Genomic DNA, 18,176 nt, shown 5'->3' with positions numbered 1-18,176 from the left:
TATCGTTGAACCCTAAACCCAATCGAACCTTTCTCTGCGAAAAATATTTGGGAAGAAAACTCTAGGTGTCTCTGTCGATTTTGGGAAGAAAACCCTCAGATCTCACGCGATTTTGGGAAGAAACCCATCACATCCGCAGACTTTGAGAGTTACAAACATAGAAATTGCTGTAAACATCGGACCCATGAATAATTGAACGTGAAGGTAAAGAAGAAAAGAAGAAATAGAGAAGATGCCAGATGGAGAACCCTTAATTATAAATTAGTGTTCAAAATCTGTCTTCTTCTCTGTTTTCTTGGAAGAATTTAGAACGTAGGTTATGGGTTTTAAAGAGGAAGAAAAGCTGAGTAAGGGCTGAAAGACATAGTTTGCAGATAGGTCTTTAAGAAAAGAGTACAACTAGCATTAGTAAGGATTTCACCCTACCATGGGTCCTTAGGCCCAATCTGTGGCCAACAAAAACATGATCCGATGCTTTAGAGTTGTAGAGGAAAAAATTCTATGAACTTGCAAGAATAAAAAAATATCATTTTTCATCATTAAATTTTCCTTTTCATTGTGGGAGTTAAGTGGTGGTTCGATAGCCGACTCTTTTTAAAACCTTGGATTAAGTCCCAAAGAATATATGTTTGTTTATATATATAAGGTAACGTTTAAGGGCAAACTTTTTGGCAAAATATTTTTCAAAACATGGGTTAGAGGTTTTGGAATGGGCTGATTTTTGGTGAGAATGATCTCTACGGCGAGGAGATCATTCTCACAAAAAATCAGCCCATTCCAAAACTTCTAACCCTTGTTTACAAGTTGAAAAATCGTGGACTATCCATTTTTTGTAAATTATTTTTGATGGGGTTAGAAGTTTTGGAATGGGCTGATTTTTGGTGAGGATGATCTCCTCACCATGGAGATCATCCTCACCAAAAATCAGCCCATTCCAAAACCTCTAACTCATGTTTTGAAAAATGTTTTGCCAAAAAGTTGGCCATTGAACGCCCCCCATATATATATATATATATATATAGGGTTGCGTTATTACGACCCCCATTACGACCCCCTTTGCGACACACCTTTTTGTCTTATATGGGCAAAAATGTTTGGAATGGGCTGATTTTTTGTGAGGATGACCTCTATGGTGAGGAGATCATCCTGGCAAAAAATCATCCCATTCCAAAACTTCTAGACTGTCCGATTTTTGTTGAAAAATTATAGACCGTCCAATTTTTGTAAATCAATTTTGATGGGGTTAGAAGTTTTGGAATGGGATGATTTTTTGCTAGGATGATCCCCTCATCACAGAGATCATCCTCACAAAAAATCAGCCCATTCCAAACATTTTTGCCCATATAAGACAAAAAGGTGTGTCGCAAAGGGGGTCGTAATGGGGGTCATAATAACGCGACCCATATATATATATATATATATATATAGGGTCCCGTTCAACAACAAACATTTTGGCAAAACATGGGTTAGAGGTTTTGGAATGGGCTGATTTTTGGTGAGGATGATCTCTACGGTGAGGAGATCATCCTCACCAAAAATCAGCCCATTCCAAAACTTCTAGCCCTAGTTTACAAGTTGAAAAATCGTGGATCGTCCATTTTTTATAGACTATTTTTGATGGGGTTAGAAGTTTTGGAATGAGCTGATTTTTGGTGATAATGATCTCCTCACCGTAGAGATCATCCTCACAAAAAATCAGCCCATTCCAAAACCTCTAACCCATGTTTTGAAAAATGTTTGTCAAAATGTTTGTTGCTGAACATTTCCCATATATATATATGGGGGTCGTTCGCTGGCTAATTTTTTGGCGAACGGATTGGCAAACATCTTCAGGCTGTTGGATAAGACGCCAACGGACGTCGTAGATTGAAGGAGAGCCGAATGTGCGCTTAAGTTATAAAGTAATGCATATGTTACAGCGTCATCCTTAAATAAATTGATATTTATTATTACCTCCCTAACTAATTAAAATCCCAAAAGAACATTACAGAGACGTGTTTCTCTGTCTTCTTCACCTTCGAACAAATCGACCCTCTCTCTTTCTCTCGTCTTCTTCTCTCATTTGCTCTCGCTCGTCTGCAACTACCTCTTGACCCTCTCTCTCACTCTCTCTCGCTCGCGACTGCAACTCTCGTTCGCGTGTGCTGCAACGCCCTCTTGACGAAGACAGGTACACTTGATTTGAAGTGAAAAAACATATGTAAAAACTTTCGTTTTTAATAAAATTTTAAAATATGGGTTAGAAATTTTGGATTGAGCTGATTTTTTGTGAGGATGATCTCTATGATGGGAAGATCATCAAAAAAAAAAAAAAAATCAGCCCAATCTGAAACTTCTAATCCCATTAAAAGTGATTTAGAATGTGGACCGTCGATTTTTTATCAATTTTTATCACTAATTTGTAAATCACTTTTGATGGATTTAGAAGTTTCTGATTGAGCTGATTTTTTGCGAGGATGATCTTTTCATCATAATGACCATCCTTGCAAAAATGAAAGTTTTTTCATATATTTTCTCATATGGCCCTTGAACCGCCCCCCATATATATATATATATGGGGGGCGTTCAAGGGCCAACTTTTTAGCAAACTTTTTGGCAAAACATTTTTCAAAACATGGGTTAGAGGTTTTGGAATGGGCTGATTTTTGGTGAGGATGATCTTTACGGTGAGGAGATCATCATCACCAAAAATCAGCCCATTCCAAAACTTCTAACCCCATCAAAAATAGTTTATAAAAAATGGACGGTCCACGATTTTTCAACTTGTAAACATGGGTTAGAAGTTTTGGAATGGGCTGATTTTTGGTGAGGATGATCTCCTCACCGTAGAGATCATCCTCACCAAAAATCAGCCCATTCCAAAACCTCTAACCCATGTTTTGAAAAATGTTTTGCCAAAAAGTTTGCTAAAAAGTTGGCCCTTGAACGCCACCCTATATATATATATATGGGAAATGTTCAGTAACAAACATTTTGGCAAAACATTTTTCAAAACATAGGTTAGAGGTTTTGAAATGGGCTGATTTTTGGTGAGGATGATCTCTATGGTGAGGAGATCATCATCACCAAAAATCAGCCCATTCCAAAACTTCTAACCCCATCAAAAATGATTTACAAAAAATGGACGGTTCAAAAGTTTTCAACTTGTAAACTGGGGCTAGAAGTTTTGGAATGGGCTGATTTTTGGTGAGGATGATCTCCTCACCATAGAGATCATCCTCACCAAAAATCAGCCCATTTCAAAACCTCTAACCCATGTTTTGAAAAATGTTTTGCCAAAATGTTTGTTGCTGAACGGGACCCTATATATATATATATATATAAATTTTCCTGTGATCTTGGATTGCTAATATGGTAATCCTTTTCAGCAAAACAAACCTTGGTAATGCTCATAATCTTAGAATGTTAGTAAGGAAAATGTTTTCTAAATGAAAATGTAAAATTATATAACATCATTGGTGCATCTTTCATTTGCAAGGAAAATGCCGAATTTATGATCTCTAGCAATGATTTGATTATGTCTTCTCATAGGTCAAGTCTATGGTAAAAGTCCATTGAATATAAAGGGAACAGATCAAGGGACATATGAAAGAACATATGTAAAAACAATGTAATATTAATAAATTTTCAAAATATGGGTTAGAAGTTTTGGATTGAGCTGATTTTTTGTGAGGATGATCTTTATGATGGGAAAATCATCTGGAAAAAAAAAACCAGTATAATCTAAAACTTCTAACCCCATTAAAAGTGATTTAGAATGTGGATCACCGATTTTTTATCAATAATTTGTAAATCACTTTTGATGGATTTAAAAGTTTCAGATTGAGCTGATTTTTTGTGAGGATGATCTTCTCATCATAGTGACCATCATCGCAAAAAATCAACTCAATCCAAAACCTCTAACCCATATTTTGAAAAACCATTGTTTTTACATATGTCCCATGAACCCCCGAATATAAATCTTCTATGAGACTTCTTTGGATGTGTAGAACCATTAGAGGAACATTCTAGTAGGGATCTCTAGTTCTTTCTCAAGTAATGGAATAAATGTAGGTTATGGGAGGGAAGACTTCACTTGTAAAGGAGGTGTTATCAATTTTATTTATTTATTTATTTTTTAATTTTGAGTATATTATCTCAAAACACTGATTTATATGCATTTTTCCCAGACACTTATCATGGTTTAAGCCTAATTTTACCATTATTAGTGATTATCATGTTTATGTCTCATATCCTTGCATGATTTATTATATTAATTAGGTATAATTGCACGAAATTGTATGTTTGTCGGAAAATTGATGATGTGGATGTTCAAATGTTCCGGGTCAAAGATTAGAAATACAAAATTGAACTCTCAAATCATCAAAACGATTTTGCTTTGCAAATAAGAAAAGAACCCCAACCAAAATCCAAGCATTTCCAGGCTAACTTCATTGCACCACAATGAGCTTTGCTTGCGGCACAGTAAAAATGAAAAAGGTGGCCCTAAAATTGTGCGAAGCATTTATGTATGTATGAAGCAATCAATTCGTGATGGTGTCTCAAAAAGAATCCTTCTAGAACCTGACTTGTTTATATAAATAGGACCCTTGCTTATTGTAGAAAGAGCCCACGCTCTCATGCCTTGAGCCTTGGAGTTCCTTTATCTTCTTCTCCAATTAGAATATGTTTATTTTCTATAGTTTTTGTAATTAGTGAGAGTGAGAGAAGAGGGTGTAACCTTATTTCTACATGAATACAAATGTTTTCTTCTATCTTCTTTTTCATGCTATGACCTTAGGTTAAATTTTCCTCCATTAGAGAGTGAAGAAACTTAGAGAAAGTTTTACTTTGTTGTTATTTAGTTTCATATCCTCTTAATTTATTTAATATTTAAGGAGTTCTCTCCATGGTTTGTCCAACTCCAATGGATTAAGGCTAAAGATGAACCCTTGCACCATTTATGCTAGAATTTGATGAATCAATCTTAAGATAAGTTCTAGTTGTTTCATGCTTGTTTTATATATTGGGCAGTAAGGACTTCATATATTAGTGAGTGGAGGAGCCTTAGCTTTAAGTCCCTAATCCAAGCTCTTTGGATCAAGATAAAAAGATGATAGAAACTAGATTAGGTTAGGTAGATGGCTCTCTATGGGTCCCATTCTCTAATGGCTTTAGTTTCATACATCCTACTTTCTGGATGAGTTACTGTGCCACACACCTGGGATTAAAACTCCACCTTCACACTTAGACCTATATCCTATCCAAAAAATAAAAATATATATAAATCCAACATTTTAAGTGTAAAAACCACTATAGCTTAAAAAGAAAAAAATATAGTGCTACTTTAAGACCAGATACAGAAGTGGAAAACGTCATAAAGAGAAATAAAGAAATAGAAAAAAGAATGGAAGATGAAGGAAAAAAGAGCCATGGATTGCTGAAGTTGCTAATCAACCATGGCTAGTGGAGATTAAGGCTGAAACAGAAGACGTAATACATATGGTTAAGGGTCTTATGTAAATAAAATGTTATAAGAGGGATAAATTAGTTAAAAAAAGAACCAAAAAAAAATAATAAAACAACAAATACAATGCATGCTTGCAAGTCGTAGGGCTTGGTTAAAAGGCATGCACGCCTCCCTTTGAATAATGCATCAGGCTTTGAGGGAAAATGGTCTTTCCCCAACGCCTTTGAGAGCTTCTCCCTGAACACATTTCGAAACATAGGTTCATGCCACCCTCTACTCATGATCATTATCAATGCTTATGGGATTTGTTATGTTCAACAGCAACAACAGGCAAAAGTGGTGCCTAAGCAGAGGCCTCAGACTTTGGATTCCCTCTTAGGGAGCAAAGGAAGAGGGTGCACGACTTGGCAGAGGTGGTGGTACCCAGCAGCAGCTGTTGGGCTGGTTGATTTTAGCCAATCAGAGTCTTGGCTTAATTTTATGTACAAATCATCTAAGTATATTAGGTATTTTTTGTGTGTCATATTGCAGCCTTTCACACCGTGCCATTATGGAATCTTCAGAGAACTCAGAATCTGTTCCTTCAATTTTTCCATCGTAATTTTTACATCCATTTTGATTTCACATAATCTACAAGAGAATTCAGATTATCCAACAATATGCTGAAGTTCAACATTATGAATGTTTTTTTTTATTTTCATGGGACAAAAGAACTTAATTTCAATTATTTTCTTACACCCCGTTCTCATCACAAGAAACTTGATTTGTCTTGCTAATTTCTTATTTTCAAGAGCATATCGGTTATATTTCATCTACCTAGGAACGGGTGCGGTAATTGTAGAACCATAAAACATTAAGACTTACCATCCTGATGAGAGGAAATCATTTTCTTGAGGTTCGGTCATTAAAATGTTTTCATACACCGTCAATTGCATTTTCTCATAAATTATTTTGCCACGCGATAACATACTATGTTTACTTGAATTCTGGGAAGTGGGAACCTGAATCACTAGAAAATGTGACTTTCCTGTGAAATTGTGACAAAAATTATTGATCCATGGGGAGTGACACGTGACAAAATTTGAGATTGAAACATTGACTGTGGCCCAATCAATATAATTTTCCCTTCAGAATTCAATTTTCCATGTGCTACAAAAACACACTAAAGATTTTCCCAGCAAACAAACAGATCCCAATTCCATTAGTGTTATACTGCTTATGCACCATGTTTCAGCCAAATGTAGAAACATAAACAATGGCCAGAGAAATCGAAGATGTGCGATTGACTTATAACAGATAAATAGTCCAACCTCTTAAGAAACAACTGGTTTAAGAGGAATTCAATAGCTGGTGTTGGTCAACTCAGACCAGAATCTCTCATGACCCATTGAAATTGGGTGGCCCTAATGCCAGGCATTCTTACTATACAAAGCGTATGATGCCCATCAGCGTGACAAATCAACAATGAAATAGCTGATTACTTGTTTAGGAGAATTATGATCGAAACAAGAGCAGTTTTTTAATCTTCCTCATCTCTCCCTTAAATGGAGATAAAAGGATAGGGAAGGAATCAAATCTGGATTTGCCGAGGCAAAGAAACCATTTCATGAACATACCTTGCATCAAGCAGAATTATTAAGATAGATCGGAAATCTACAACCTCATTTTACATGTAACGAAGGAACAACTAGCATATCTGAGCTCCCCTTTATTTCAGATGCTTATATACAACATTACTGGATGGACAACGTATATTATTACAGCCAAAGAGATCAACTAGTTCTGCAGAACTTCATTAGAGCTACTTATACCTATCTTCTTACTGAAATTGTAGCATAATCTACTTCTTGGAAACCTCACATTCTTCGGTCTTAGCAAACCTTCCTCGGACCCTTGGTTGATTATCTGCCAAAGCTTTCCTGCAGGCATACTGAAAGAAGCCACCGTTAAATGCATTATGAATCCGACCAATATATCCATGTTTTTATTTTAATGAAAAGCTCTTAAATGGTAATTTACCTTAACTTTCTGGCCAAAGTTCCTCTTAGTCTTCTTTTTCCTGTATCGGGAAAGCTTTTCTTTGCGTTCTTCGATGGTGTAGATGCCAATTGTTAACGGTCTTTCACAGGGAGAAGGAATGAGGTTGGTATTACCATTGCCATTGCTAAGAGTCTGTCAGGAAAACTCAAAATCAATGACCCACCCCCACATCCTGTGGAAATGGCAAGACACATCTAAACACCTCTCAGTATGTATACTGTTGATGCAAACGTATTAAATGCTTAAAGGTCATCATCATCACTAATATAAATTCATTGAAATCAGCAGTGTTACCTTGATAGGAGGCATGAGTCTTAGTGTCAAGGTGCCCAGATAAAACCCCTCTAGAAGTTCTATTTCGGCACAACAGATCTTCATGATGGTACTATTGTAACTTGTGGCACATGAAAGAAACTTGCAGATGGATAGCCACCCAATTTACTATGGTAAAGGAACCACACTCTTAATGTTAATTCATTTGAGAAAAAAAAATAGTGAAAACTGATTCTACCACATGTATGGCTCAGTGTTTAGGTCTCATAAAGTTTCATGTCATGTCGGAAAAGCTAATAAAGCCAAAAAAAAAACTTTAAGTGGCAAGATAAGGTCATATATATATATATATATGCATTTGGGATGGTAAGCTGGTCTTGAACCAAATGAACTCAAAGTTGTATTGCAATATGTCAACCAACTAAGCTAAGCTATGAGTCCAAGTCCTGTGCCAAGAGAACACTGGAAATCATGTCGCATACCACTGAATGTTCAGAAAGGCAGCATTGACTTCTCTTACACTTAAAACCTTGGTTCCTTCAAATGACGATGTCCCCTAATATTACCAGAAAGAGGATGCTCCATTTCCCCAACAAAAATAGGAATGAAGAGACACGTCTACGTAACCTTCACATGGACAAGATGGCCGGTTTACTAGAACATTCAATTGGTCAAACCTAAAGCAAATTTTCAACCCAACTATACAGTTCTGAATATTGATCAGACTTTAAGAAAGAATTACTTTGTCTCCATTAGATCACATGCAGGGGAAGAGTTAGGGCAGTCCTATGCAATGGCTATTTGGTATTTCCTTCATTTCTTTACGTAAGTGATGAGTGCAAGAAAAATAATTCTCTAGTGAAAAAACAGATTTTCTTCATTCTATGATTTTCATTCTATGATTTCCTGGAAAACCAGGGGTCATAGATTGGAAATAAAACAAAAAGAAAATAAGAAGCATGACACTACATAATTCTGACCTGTATGTCACTGTCACTGAATGCTCTCCGCAGCCCATTAGCATCTTCAAAGTCCACACCCTGAAAATCAAGAAAGTTTGGTCTTGCTGCACCCCCATGTATCCACTCCATTGAGCTCAAGCACTCAGAACTAACACTTTTCTGGATTGAACCCTCAAAAATCAACCCATCTTTCTCTGCAATTGTGTTCTCCATATATAAATCAGGAACCTTGACATCTTGGATCTCAGAAAATAGTTCTTCTATGGCAGAGTCTTCTAAGAGATCCTTCTCACATTCATAGAAGACCTCTCTAAGCAGTTGCCCATTTTGAATCGAGTCGATGTCAGCAACCTTCATTGTTTGGGGTGATATGACATCTTCTCCACAAGAAATCATAGAAATGGCGGCTGCCAAGGGATCAAGGCCCATCATTGGTTCTTCAATGATGGGCTCTGGAGCGTTGAATAGATCTCCTCCCATGTCGTACTCGGATATGGTGAAGGTCTGAACAAAGTTGCTCTAGATAGGAAGAAAACCAATATCTTCAAATAAGATCTATGGTATCAAAACAGAAGATATTTCTCATGCACACGCACACGCACATACACGTGATAGCAACACAAAATGCATAATTCGTGAAAAGAAACAAGATACAACTTGTTACCAAATAGAAATGAACCCATCAGTGAACTGGAAAGATAGATACAGTTATCAAAGCTTGTGTTGCTGAACATATAATAAACTATATAACCCTATTCTTCCATTCAACTTGAGCTCAAAGACCTTAAAGGGGTGTGACTCTAAGTCTCTAACTGGACACATGTCACCATCTATATTAATGGTACAAAACAAAGTTATAAGAGGAAGTAAAAGGCCTAGGTGCAGATTGTTAGGGATGCGGATGCCATAGACTTGGCCATTGACCATGAAGTGGGAACTGCTAGATGGATTGGAGAGATCTGGAGAAATGCAATATTTGGAATGCCTAACCACCTGATCAAGACCCTTCTTCTGACAGCCAAAAAGGATATGGGCAGCAATCTGAAATTGGAGTGATGAAAACAAATTGATTTGATTTTGGAACTTAGAATCATGAAATTAAGGTGGCAAAATCACCTGATTGTGCTCGATATGAGGGCTGAGCTAACATTCAGATGGTCCAGGTTGGGATCACATGGGCAAACATGTAAGTATAACACATCTTCATCAATAAATATACCCCATCATTTGATGACAAAATTTCCTCTATCATAAGATAAGGAAATACATTCTAGACAAACGGAAATATAAGAAAATATAAATAAATGGCATACAAGTAACAGGAGCAACCTAGGGAAAAGGTGATATTAAGTTTTCTTAATAATTTTATCTTTGAGTAGCAAACATGTGGACTTGGCTTAGGACTGAGTGAAATGGAGGAACAAGATTCGTTTAGCTGACCCCAAATCTTTGGAATAAGGTTTTGTTGTTTGCTATACGTGCCCTTGGAGGTTCCTTGTTCCATAAGACAAAAGATTTATCATTAGTAAGCACTGAGAAATAACAAAGTCAATCATAATCAGGCAACAACAATTTCATTGAGTTCAGGTTAATAATTTACCTGTTTAACATTCAAGCTCAAGTAATCAAGGACTGAACTCAGGAGATTGAACCCATAACTGGTTAGTTCGATGCACACAATTTAAAAATTACAAATCACAAAATTCTTAATTGAACCCATCTTTGAGAATTAGGCATAAGTAAATCAAGGAGAAAAATGGGAGTTGAATGGCAGAAAGCATTAACTAACAAGTTGCATGAAGAATACATCAACTTTACTATAACTACTGAGTAAAAAATAAGGATAGAAATCTTCAATTTCGGGTTTGATAATTCTTTGAACATATAGCATTTAGCTTCTTATTTGGAACGAAATAACAATGAAGAAAAATAAAATATGAAAGCTGCAAAATTCTGAAAACTACTTGGGTTTATTTATTTATTTTTCATTTAACATCAAAGGCATCCCCACAGAAAAAAAAAAAAAAAAAACCCATCATCTTGCAATTTACAAAGATCTCCCAAGCTAGACAATACTACTAAATTATTCCAATTTTGTTCAAAATATACCTAAATTCCAGTAATGGAAGAAACGTGTCTCTTGTGAAGGTCAATCAATACTCATGACTTTTGCAAGCAAAGACCGACAGATTTCCTCTTTCACCGCAGCTTAGGGTTTTTTTCTTTCTTTCCCAAAATGAGCTCTCAGATCGAACAAAGGATAAAAAATAAATAAATAAAAAGTTTAAAAAAGGAACTTTTTTTTATTCTTTGATCTCTTTAAGTGCGGAGAAAAACGAATCATCGAAGACGAGTTCACATCAGAAATTCGACGCTAATTTTTCTGTCAATTAAGCCTTTCTGGATCCCGTTAAAGAAAACGGAGGAGAAACAAAATATCCGTTAATCCTTCTCTTTTTCGGGATTTTTTTTTATAATTTAGATCCAGTAATTAAAACTTAAAAAAGCTTGAATTAAAGGAGATTCCCATCTACAGGCTGTAAATTCGAATTAAGCCACAACATATAATTGGATTTTTTTTTTTTTGAAAGACCGGGATTTGCATCTGAGACACGGCAGAAAAACAGAGGAAGCAGCATCAGTGAAGGAAAAAATAAAATTAAAACAGAAACCCTAACACTAATGCGCAAAAAGAAAAAACTGAAAAAGAGTCAAATTGAGATAACATTTGAAATGCAGATCAATCGAAGAAACATAAAAGAGAGAGAGAGATAAAGAATTTACATTCGAAACATTGGTTTTCTGGTATCGAGAAAACTCCTCAATTTGTTGAAACTCTTGTGAGAAACTCTGAAAATAAGGGAACAGAAGACCTGTCTCTGCATACATTTCTCTATCCCTCTCCGCGTCTCTCTCCCTCTCACACACACACAACAGAGTTTAAATAGAGATTTAATGGAGGTCACTCTCTCTCTCTCTCTCTTTTGCTGTCGTTATTATACACACAGGAGAGCAGAGAAAACGAAGTAGCAGAGCATCTCTCATCAGTTTGGTTGGTTTGTTTTTCTCTCAGTCTCTGTACCCGTCGCTGTTGGTTTCTAGAAAAAGAGTTTATATTAAAGCTAATAAAGCTTTTGTGTATTTCTAAAGTCTTAGTAAGGACAAAAGTAACAATCATGGTTCCTGATATGTGTGTGGATGTCCTCATGTCTACTGGTCTCGTATCTCTTCCATCTTTTCGTACTTTTTTTTCATATTTTAATTTTATAATTTATAGATACATTCGTTCGTATGAGATACTCAATCACTATACACCCATGTATGTAATGAGCATATTTTAAGTCATTTTCAATCTCGCATCTTATCTTGTTCACGAACAATACCAAAATGACTTGTATGTGAGATTAAAAGAATCTTACTTTTCAACTGATCCATAAACCAGAAAGAAATAAGAAGAAGAGACGATATTGATGATTATGTTAACGATGTTTCATAAGTGATAAAAGGATGACTAAGGTGGGTCATCTTAATTGAAGACAATTTTTTCAAATTATGATACCCAAGCCTCTCAATTGTATATAATTTTTTTTTTAAATGTTGAAATAACATTAAAATTAATATCATTTCACACATTATTGATGTGGATGCATGTACGGAATCATAAATACTTTTCATCAAGATATGCATGAGAAGCCTCTATGATCTTATGCATACCAATGCATGAGACAATGTCAATTTCAATGTTACTCTAACATGATATTTTTCAAATCATTATATTTTATAAATGAAACCTATCTCATTGAAAAAGTTAAAGCACATTGTAAGTGAAGTGATCTTACCATAATTTTAAAACTTTCAAAGGTAATCAAGTGAAGGAGTTCAAGTAAATTGTACATCACATTATCCTATTTGGATTTGAGATAACTCACAAGATATTTTGATACAAAATAACTAATTTTTAATAATTTAAATATTATATTTAATATAGAATAAAATTTTGTGATTGAATATCTATTGGTCCACTTACAACAGTTAAAGAAAGTAATTATCTCAGTGGGTATAGATAAAAGACAATAAATTCATTTTGAAAACCATGGTTTTTGTCCACATTGATAAAGATTGTCTGCCATATATCTAAGACTTATGATAAATCGACGCGGTAAATAAAACGTGACTGACATGGTAATGATAAGGAGCTGAAAATCTTTTTTCCTTATGCATCCCCAAGAAAAAAGATCTATGGTTCCGTGCTCTTGCCATGTCGGCCGCATACTGATCACGTATTATTTATTGTGTCGATTTATCATGTCTCTATATCTAAACATACACATTTTCAATATAAGTCAGAATAGAAATGATTCGACACCAAAATTTAAGTGGCAACCCCAAGATTGCCTTGCAACATGTCAAACCAACCGAGCTATACGTATTTCTCTCTCTCTCTCTCTCTCTATATATATATATATATGATAAGGAGTGAGTGACAAAAGTCTCTGAATGGATTAATATGTTGTATGTGAGGTGAGATAAGAAAGGTTGGACTCAATTTTTTTTTTTTTTTTTTTGTTTGGGCAAATATTGCAATCCATCGATAAAGCAACAAAATTGTGTATGCATTTACATTAATTAGTTGGTTGGCAGTCCTTAATACTTCAGATGCTGATGAGATGGTACATATTGTGGTATAATAGCCATGAAATGTAATTTTTATAATTTAACATAGAAAGATGTTTTAATAGTAATTAGTAATACAAGAAAAACGTGTCAAGGTGTGGTTCGGCGGTAAGACGTAGTGACAACAGTTTGCTCCCCTTGGTCATGGGTTCGAAACTGAACATAGCCTTTGGATTAAATTACAACACAGGATTACGGGTTCAACATGGGCCTCTAGGGAGACTTAGTCTCACCAATGTCGGGATACTCATTATCATCCACAAGGCCAACAATTTGGTGTCGGCTAAACAATATTTTTCCTGTGATCCTTTCAGTCCAGTGACACGTCGTTTATTATTGAATGTCTGTTCAAACTCTTTTTCACTATATCAGATCTTTCTATCACTCCTAGTTTTGTGATTGCATGGGACATATTTTTCAATTTAGATCCCCAATCAAGGGAATTGGGACAAAATTTTAATTTTATACTCAATTATATATGTGTCACCTTAGGATAAGTAAATTTATAATATAGAAACCACTTGTTGTAGTTGGGATAATTTTTTAAAATCTTAAGTTGCAAATATAGAAATACATGAAAGAAACCCTGTTAAGCACATATGGACAATGGACAATGGACAATGGGCCCATTTATTGAATATTGGCTTGATGGAATGATATTTAATCTTTCTCACTTGCCATAGTTTTCTTGACTATATGAGGTAGACACCTGGAAATAGCAAATAATTATAATTTTATAGGTAGAGATATGTAGCAATCAACAATTGTAGAATTAATTGTGCTAAGGAGGTATAAACAAAATTAAATATTAACATTGTTAAAGATAATGATGGATGTGGAAAGCTAATGCAATAGCTCAACCGTACACTACGGTGACTCTAAAAGTCACATTTTCCTCGATCATATTTGCATGAAGCTATCTATCTTACGTTAATTAGTAGGTCATCGATATCATCTATGCCTTACCTCAAGCATTGGAGTCAGCAACATAAATGATTTTTTATTTTATTTTATGGTAAGGGCACGTATGGAAAAAAAGTTGATTACCAAGTCCGATTTTCTCATGTTCAAAAATGCAATCCACTTTGTCACCTTAGCCTTGTCGAGAAAAAAAAATTTGAAATTGAAAAATCTGAATTGTTCATCAAAATTTTATCTAAATAAGCTTTGTTATATAGTAGTATGGATTGATTTGATTATAATGACTAACATGTTGAGTATGCTTTTTTACATTGTAGGTGGTTGGTCTAATATTATACCAATAAGGAGTAAGTATAGACCACATCTTTAATCATTGTTGCTAATTAGTTTTGGTAGACGATCATAACTAGTTAATTGAACTACTTATATTGATATCTAGATGGTTTATAAGCGCAAATGATCATCCAACAATATTTGCCCATATTTTATAGAGTGGCTATTGGCACTCCAACTTTCACTTATTACATTCCAATTAAAAATAACTTTTTGAGGGCTCGATTCAAAGTTTTGAAATTGGATGGCTATTAACTCCTAAAATTTAAATTTAACCGGTGAAAAGTAACATTTTTATTTTAAGTTCATAGAATTTTAACTTTTACATCCCTATCTCATCTAATCATGTGTTTAGATGTTACAAGATGATCTCAACAAAATTAGTGAGATTTAAAATCTTACTAAATTACTAAGCCTAGACAACTAGACTTATACTTGGGTTCTTATGAGAAAATAAAATCACTCAGAAAACTACCTCTTTCCTTCTCCCTGTTTTTTAGGAATTAGTTATAATGAGGTAGAATGATAACACGGTTAACTCTCATAATTTATCTTGTTAACCTCAAGTTAATTAAAACCATGTGTCATGTTTTCATTCATTCGGTCCAGGCCTTACTAGGCCTTTTGGATTATGCAATTTTTTTCATATATATATGATAGCGTTTCGTATACAATATACTAGACAATATTTTGTCTTATATGACAAAAAAGTTTCGAAATGGGTTGTTTTTTTTGTGATGATGATCTCTATGATGAGAAGATCATCCTCACAAAAAATCAGTCGATTATAAAACTTCTAACCCTATCAAAAGTGATTACAAACTAACAATAAAAATGAAAGATTCACGATTATTCAATTAGTAAATTGGGCCTATAACTACTCCCTATTCTGCTCTGTGATTATACACCCACATTCTACCATAGATGAAACAAAATCTATGATTTGAGTAATAGATGACGTGGCATGCTAAAATTGCTATTTTTTTAAAGTTCACTTGAAGCTTTTGAGAAATATTTTTTGTTCTTCACCATTAATAAAAGGACCACACAAAAAGGAAATAATATTAAGTTGGTGGGGATGACAATAGTGTAATAATTTAGTTTGGTTTGGCTCGACTTGAACCAAGCCTACTCAAAATAACTATGATAGCATGACATCTTCTTTGAAAAATGATTCCTATGTTTTTTTGGGTAAAAAAATAAATAAATAAGGATTTATTGTTAATTGATAGTTTCAAATCTCGTTGATGGATGCGACCGAGTTACCATGGACAAAATAAATCATTTAACTAGGTTGACAATTATTTATTAAAATGTATTTAATATAAATAATTATCAAGTTTTATTATTATAAAATAAGGTAAATTATATGATCATAAGTCATAGGATCATTTTTATTTAAATAGTAAATATTTATCATAAAAATTATAATTTTAATAATATATATATATAATCCTAATGGATTTCATCAAGATTTTTAAAATATCGTCCGAATCATCTCGTTTGCTCGTGAGATGGTGTGAAACCTATGACGCAGTGTGAATCCATTCCGTTATTGTCTAATTGCATTTCTTAAATGTCACCTATAAAAAATTATTTACAAATATATCATCAAATAATGATCACAAAAAAATTATTAATATTATTATTTTTATTACAAGACAAAACATGAAATTGATAATTGTGGGTGATACTGATGTCCCTGACATAAATAAAAAATGATTATTAATTCAAGTTGAATTGTAGAATACTTCCTTGGTGACCAAGGAAGTATTCGACTTTAACTTGTGTCTTAAGCGCACACGTTAAGAGGATGACGACAATTAACTAAAGTAACCACTTGTGTTTATTAATTATAATTTTTAACAAAACAAATATATAAAATCGTAACACAATATTGAGTCCTGATAATATGATGGCCCCATCCCAGAAACATTCCCATCACATGATCGTAGATCATTTACCTCGAGATACATAAGAACAAGATTTATAGTTATGTGCGAGACAAATGATCAACAGTCCTATGATGGGGGCATGTGATAGAGGGGTGAGTTATGACATCATTACGCTACAATAATTGTGATTTTCTGATGGGTCCAAAAAAAAAAAAAGGCATATGGATCCTTATTTCATTACATAGACAAAAGCACTAATAATAAAGTAATTAAATTTTAAAAAAGAATTATTAAAAAAATATTAATCACACATTAATTTTGACATACAGATAAATAACAACACACACACACATGTGTATAACATGATTTGTCCTACATGGATTAAAAGTTTCAGAATGGACTGATTTTTGAAACTTCTAATCCTATTAAAAGTGAGTTACAAAAATAGACAGTCCACGATTCTTCAACTCATAAATGTGGAGTTAGAAGTTTCGAAATGGGCTGATTTTTAGTGAGGATGATCAACTCACCATAGAAGTCATCTTCATAAAAAATATCAGTCCAGTCTAAAACTTCTAATATGTAGGACAAAATGTGTTGGTCAAAACATTGGCAAAATAGTTGGCACACTGTATATATTTAAATATGAATTGTGAATGTGCAAGAAATAAAGATAAAAGAAAATAATTTTAAATTATAATTGTATTAGGTTCAGGTTCGGACAAATTGGATTGCCTTAAGCTTATGCCTGAATTCAACTCAATTTGGTTATTTTTCTCTAAACTTGAGACCAAATCGAAGCTAGCTATGTTAGACCTGACCCAAGATCAGGGTTCAACTTAGTGGGTTAGTGGGTTTGCGTTTGAGCCGCCAAGATTACCAAAACATGGAAGAATATATCCAAATCAACCTGAAATATTAAAAGCACATTTTTTTAAGAACTGCCATTGGCACCCCAACTTTTACTTACTACACCTCAATTTCTTAAATCATTTATTACTCCCCAACTAAATATTAAAACACACTCTTCAAACATTAGAAAGATTTGGCTCAAATTATAATTTCAACATTACCAGATATTATAACACTCATTCAAATAATTTTAATTGTTGTTTACTACAAAGATTAGGTTCATAAAGTCCTCAACCCAAAAATTATAAATCTAGTAAAAAAACAAAAACAAAAACAAAAGAGAGCTTCATGGAAATACCAAATAATTATAATTTTATAGGTAGAGATATGTAGCAATCAACAATCGTAGAATTAATCGTGCTAAGGAGGTATAAACAAAATTAAATACTAACATTGTTAATGATACTGATGGATGTGGATAGCAAATGGAATAGCTCAACCGTACAATACGGTGACTCTAAAAGTCACATTTTTCTTGATCATATTCGCATGAAGCTATGTATCTGACATTAATTAGTAGGTCATCGATATCATCTATGGCTTACCTCAAGCATTGAAGTTGCAACATAGATGATTTTTTATTTTATTTTATGGTAAGGGCACGTATGAAAGAAAAAAAAAAGTTGATTATTGAGTCCAATTTTCTCACGTTTAGACAATGCACTTAATAGGTTACACAATTTAAGAATACACTTATTTCCTATTTTCAAAAATTCA

General features: G+C 34.0%; 1 protein-coding gene and 1 long non-coding RNA gene across 3 annotated transcripts; both read right to left on the bottom strand.

Annotated features, from left to right (window-relative positions):
* Positions 1 to 7,051: 7,051 nt before the first annotated feature.
* LOC147407927 (zinc finger protein CO3-like) lies at positions 7,052 to 11,760 on the bottom strand. Of its 2 annotated transcripts, none has more exons than XM_086436722.1 (4): positions 11,509 to 11,760; positions 8,743 to 9,243; positions 7,469 to 7,621; positions 7,052 to 7,379 (listed from the first exon to the last, which is right to left on the bottom strand). In XM_086436722.1, the coding sequence occupies exons 1-4, from the start codon at positions 11,611 to 11,613 to the stop codon at positions 7,290 to 7,292; spliced, it is 849 nt and encodes a 282-aa protein (XP_086292848.1). In that variant the 5' UTR covers positions 11,614 to 11,760; the 3' UTR covers positions 7,052 to 7,289. The 2 variants fall into 2 exon arrangements, with proteins under 2 accessions (XP_086292848.1, XP_086292849.1); XM_086436723.1 differs by lacking the exon at positions 11,509 to 11,760 and adding an exon at positions 10,834 to 11,428.
* LOC147407928 (uncharacterized) lies at positions 9,268 to 10,827 on the bottom strand. Its single transcript, XR_015176931.1, has 2 exons — positions 10,325 to 10,827; positions 9,268 to 10,218 (listed from the first exon to the last, which is right to left on the bottom strand). It is a non-coding gene; the product is annotated as an uncharacterized LOC147407928 (long non-coding RNA).
* Positions 11,761 to 18,176: the final 6,416 nt, after the last annotated feature.

The sequence above is a fragment of the Akebia trifoliata genome, chromosome 3 (genome assembly GCF_017979445.1).
Source record: "Akebia trifoliata isolate Shusen 1 chromosome 3, ASM1797944v1, whole genome shotgun sequence".
NCBI lineage: Eukaryota > Viridiplantae > Streptophyta > Magnoliopsida > Ranunculales > Lardizabalaceae > Akebia > Akebia trifoliata.
This window is presented reverse-complemented; position numbering and strand designations above follow the sequence as displayed.

Excerpts from the sequence above, each read along its gene's own strand:
- LOC147407927 (XM_086436722.1), bottom strand. The coding sequence starts at position 11,613 with ATGTATGCAGAGACAGGTCTTCTGTTCCCTTATTTTCAGAGTTTCTCA. Across the intron at positions 9,244-11,508 it reads AGAAAACCAATGTTTCGAAT|AGCAACTTTGTTCAGACCTT; the intron begins GTAAATTCTTTA and ends CTTCCTATCTAG. Across the intron at positions 7,622-8,742 it reads TCAGTGACAGTGACATACAG|ACTCTTAGCAATGGCAATGG; the intron begins GTCAGAATTATG and ends TTTTCCTGACAG.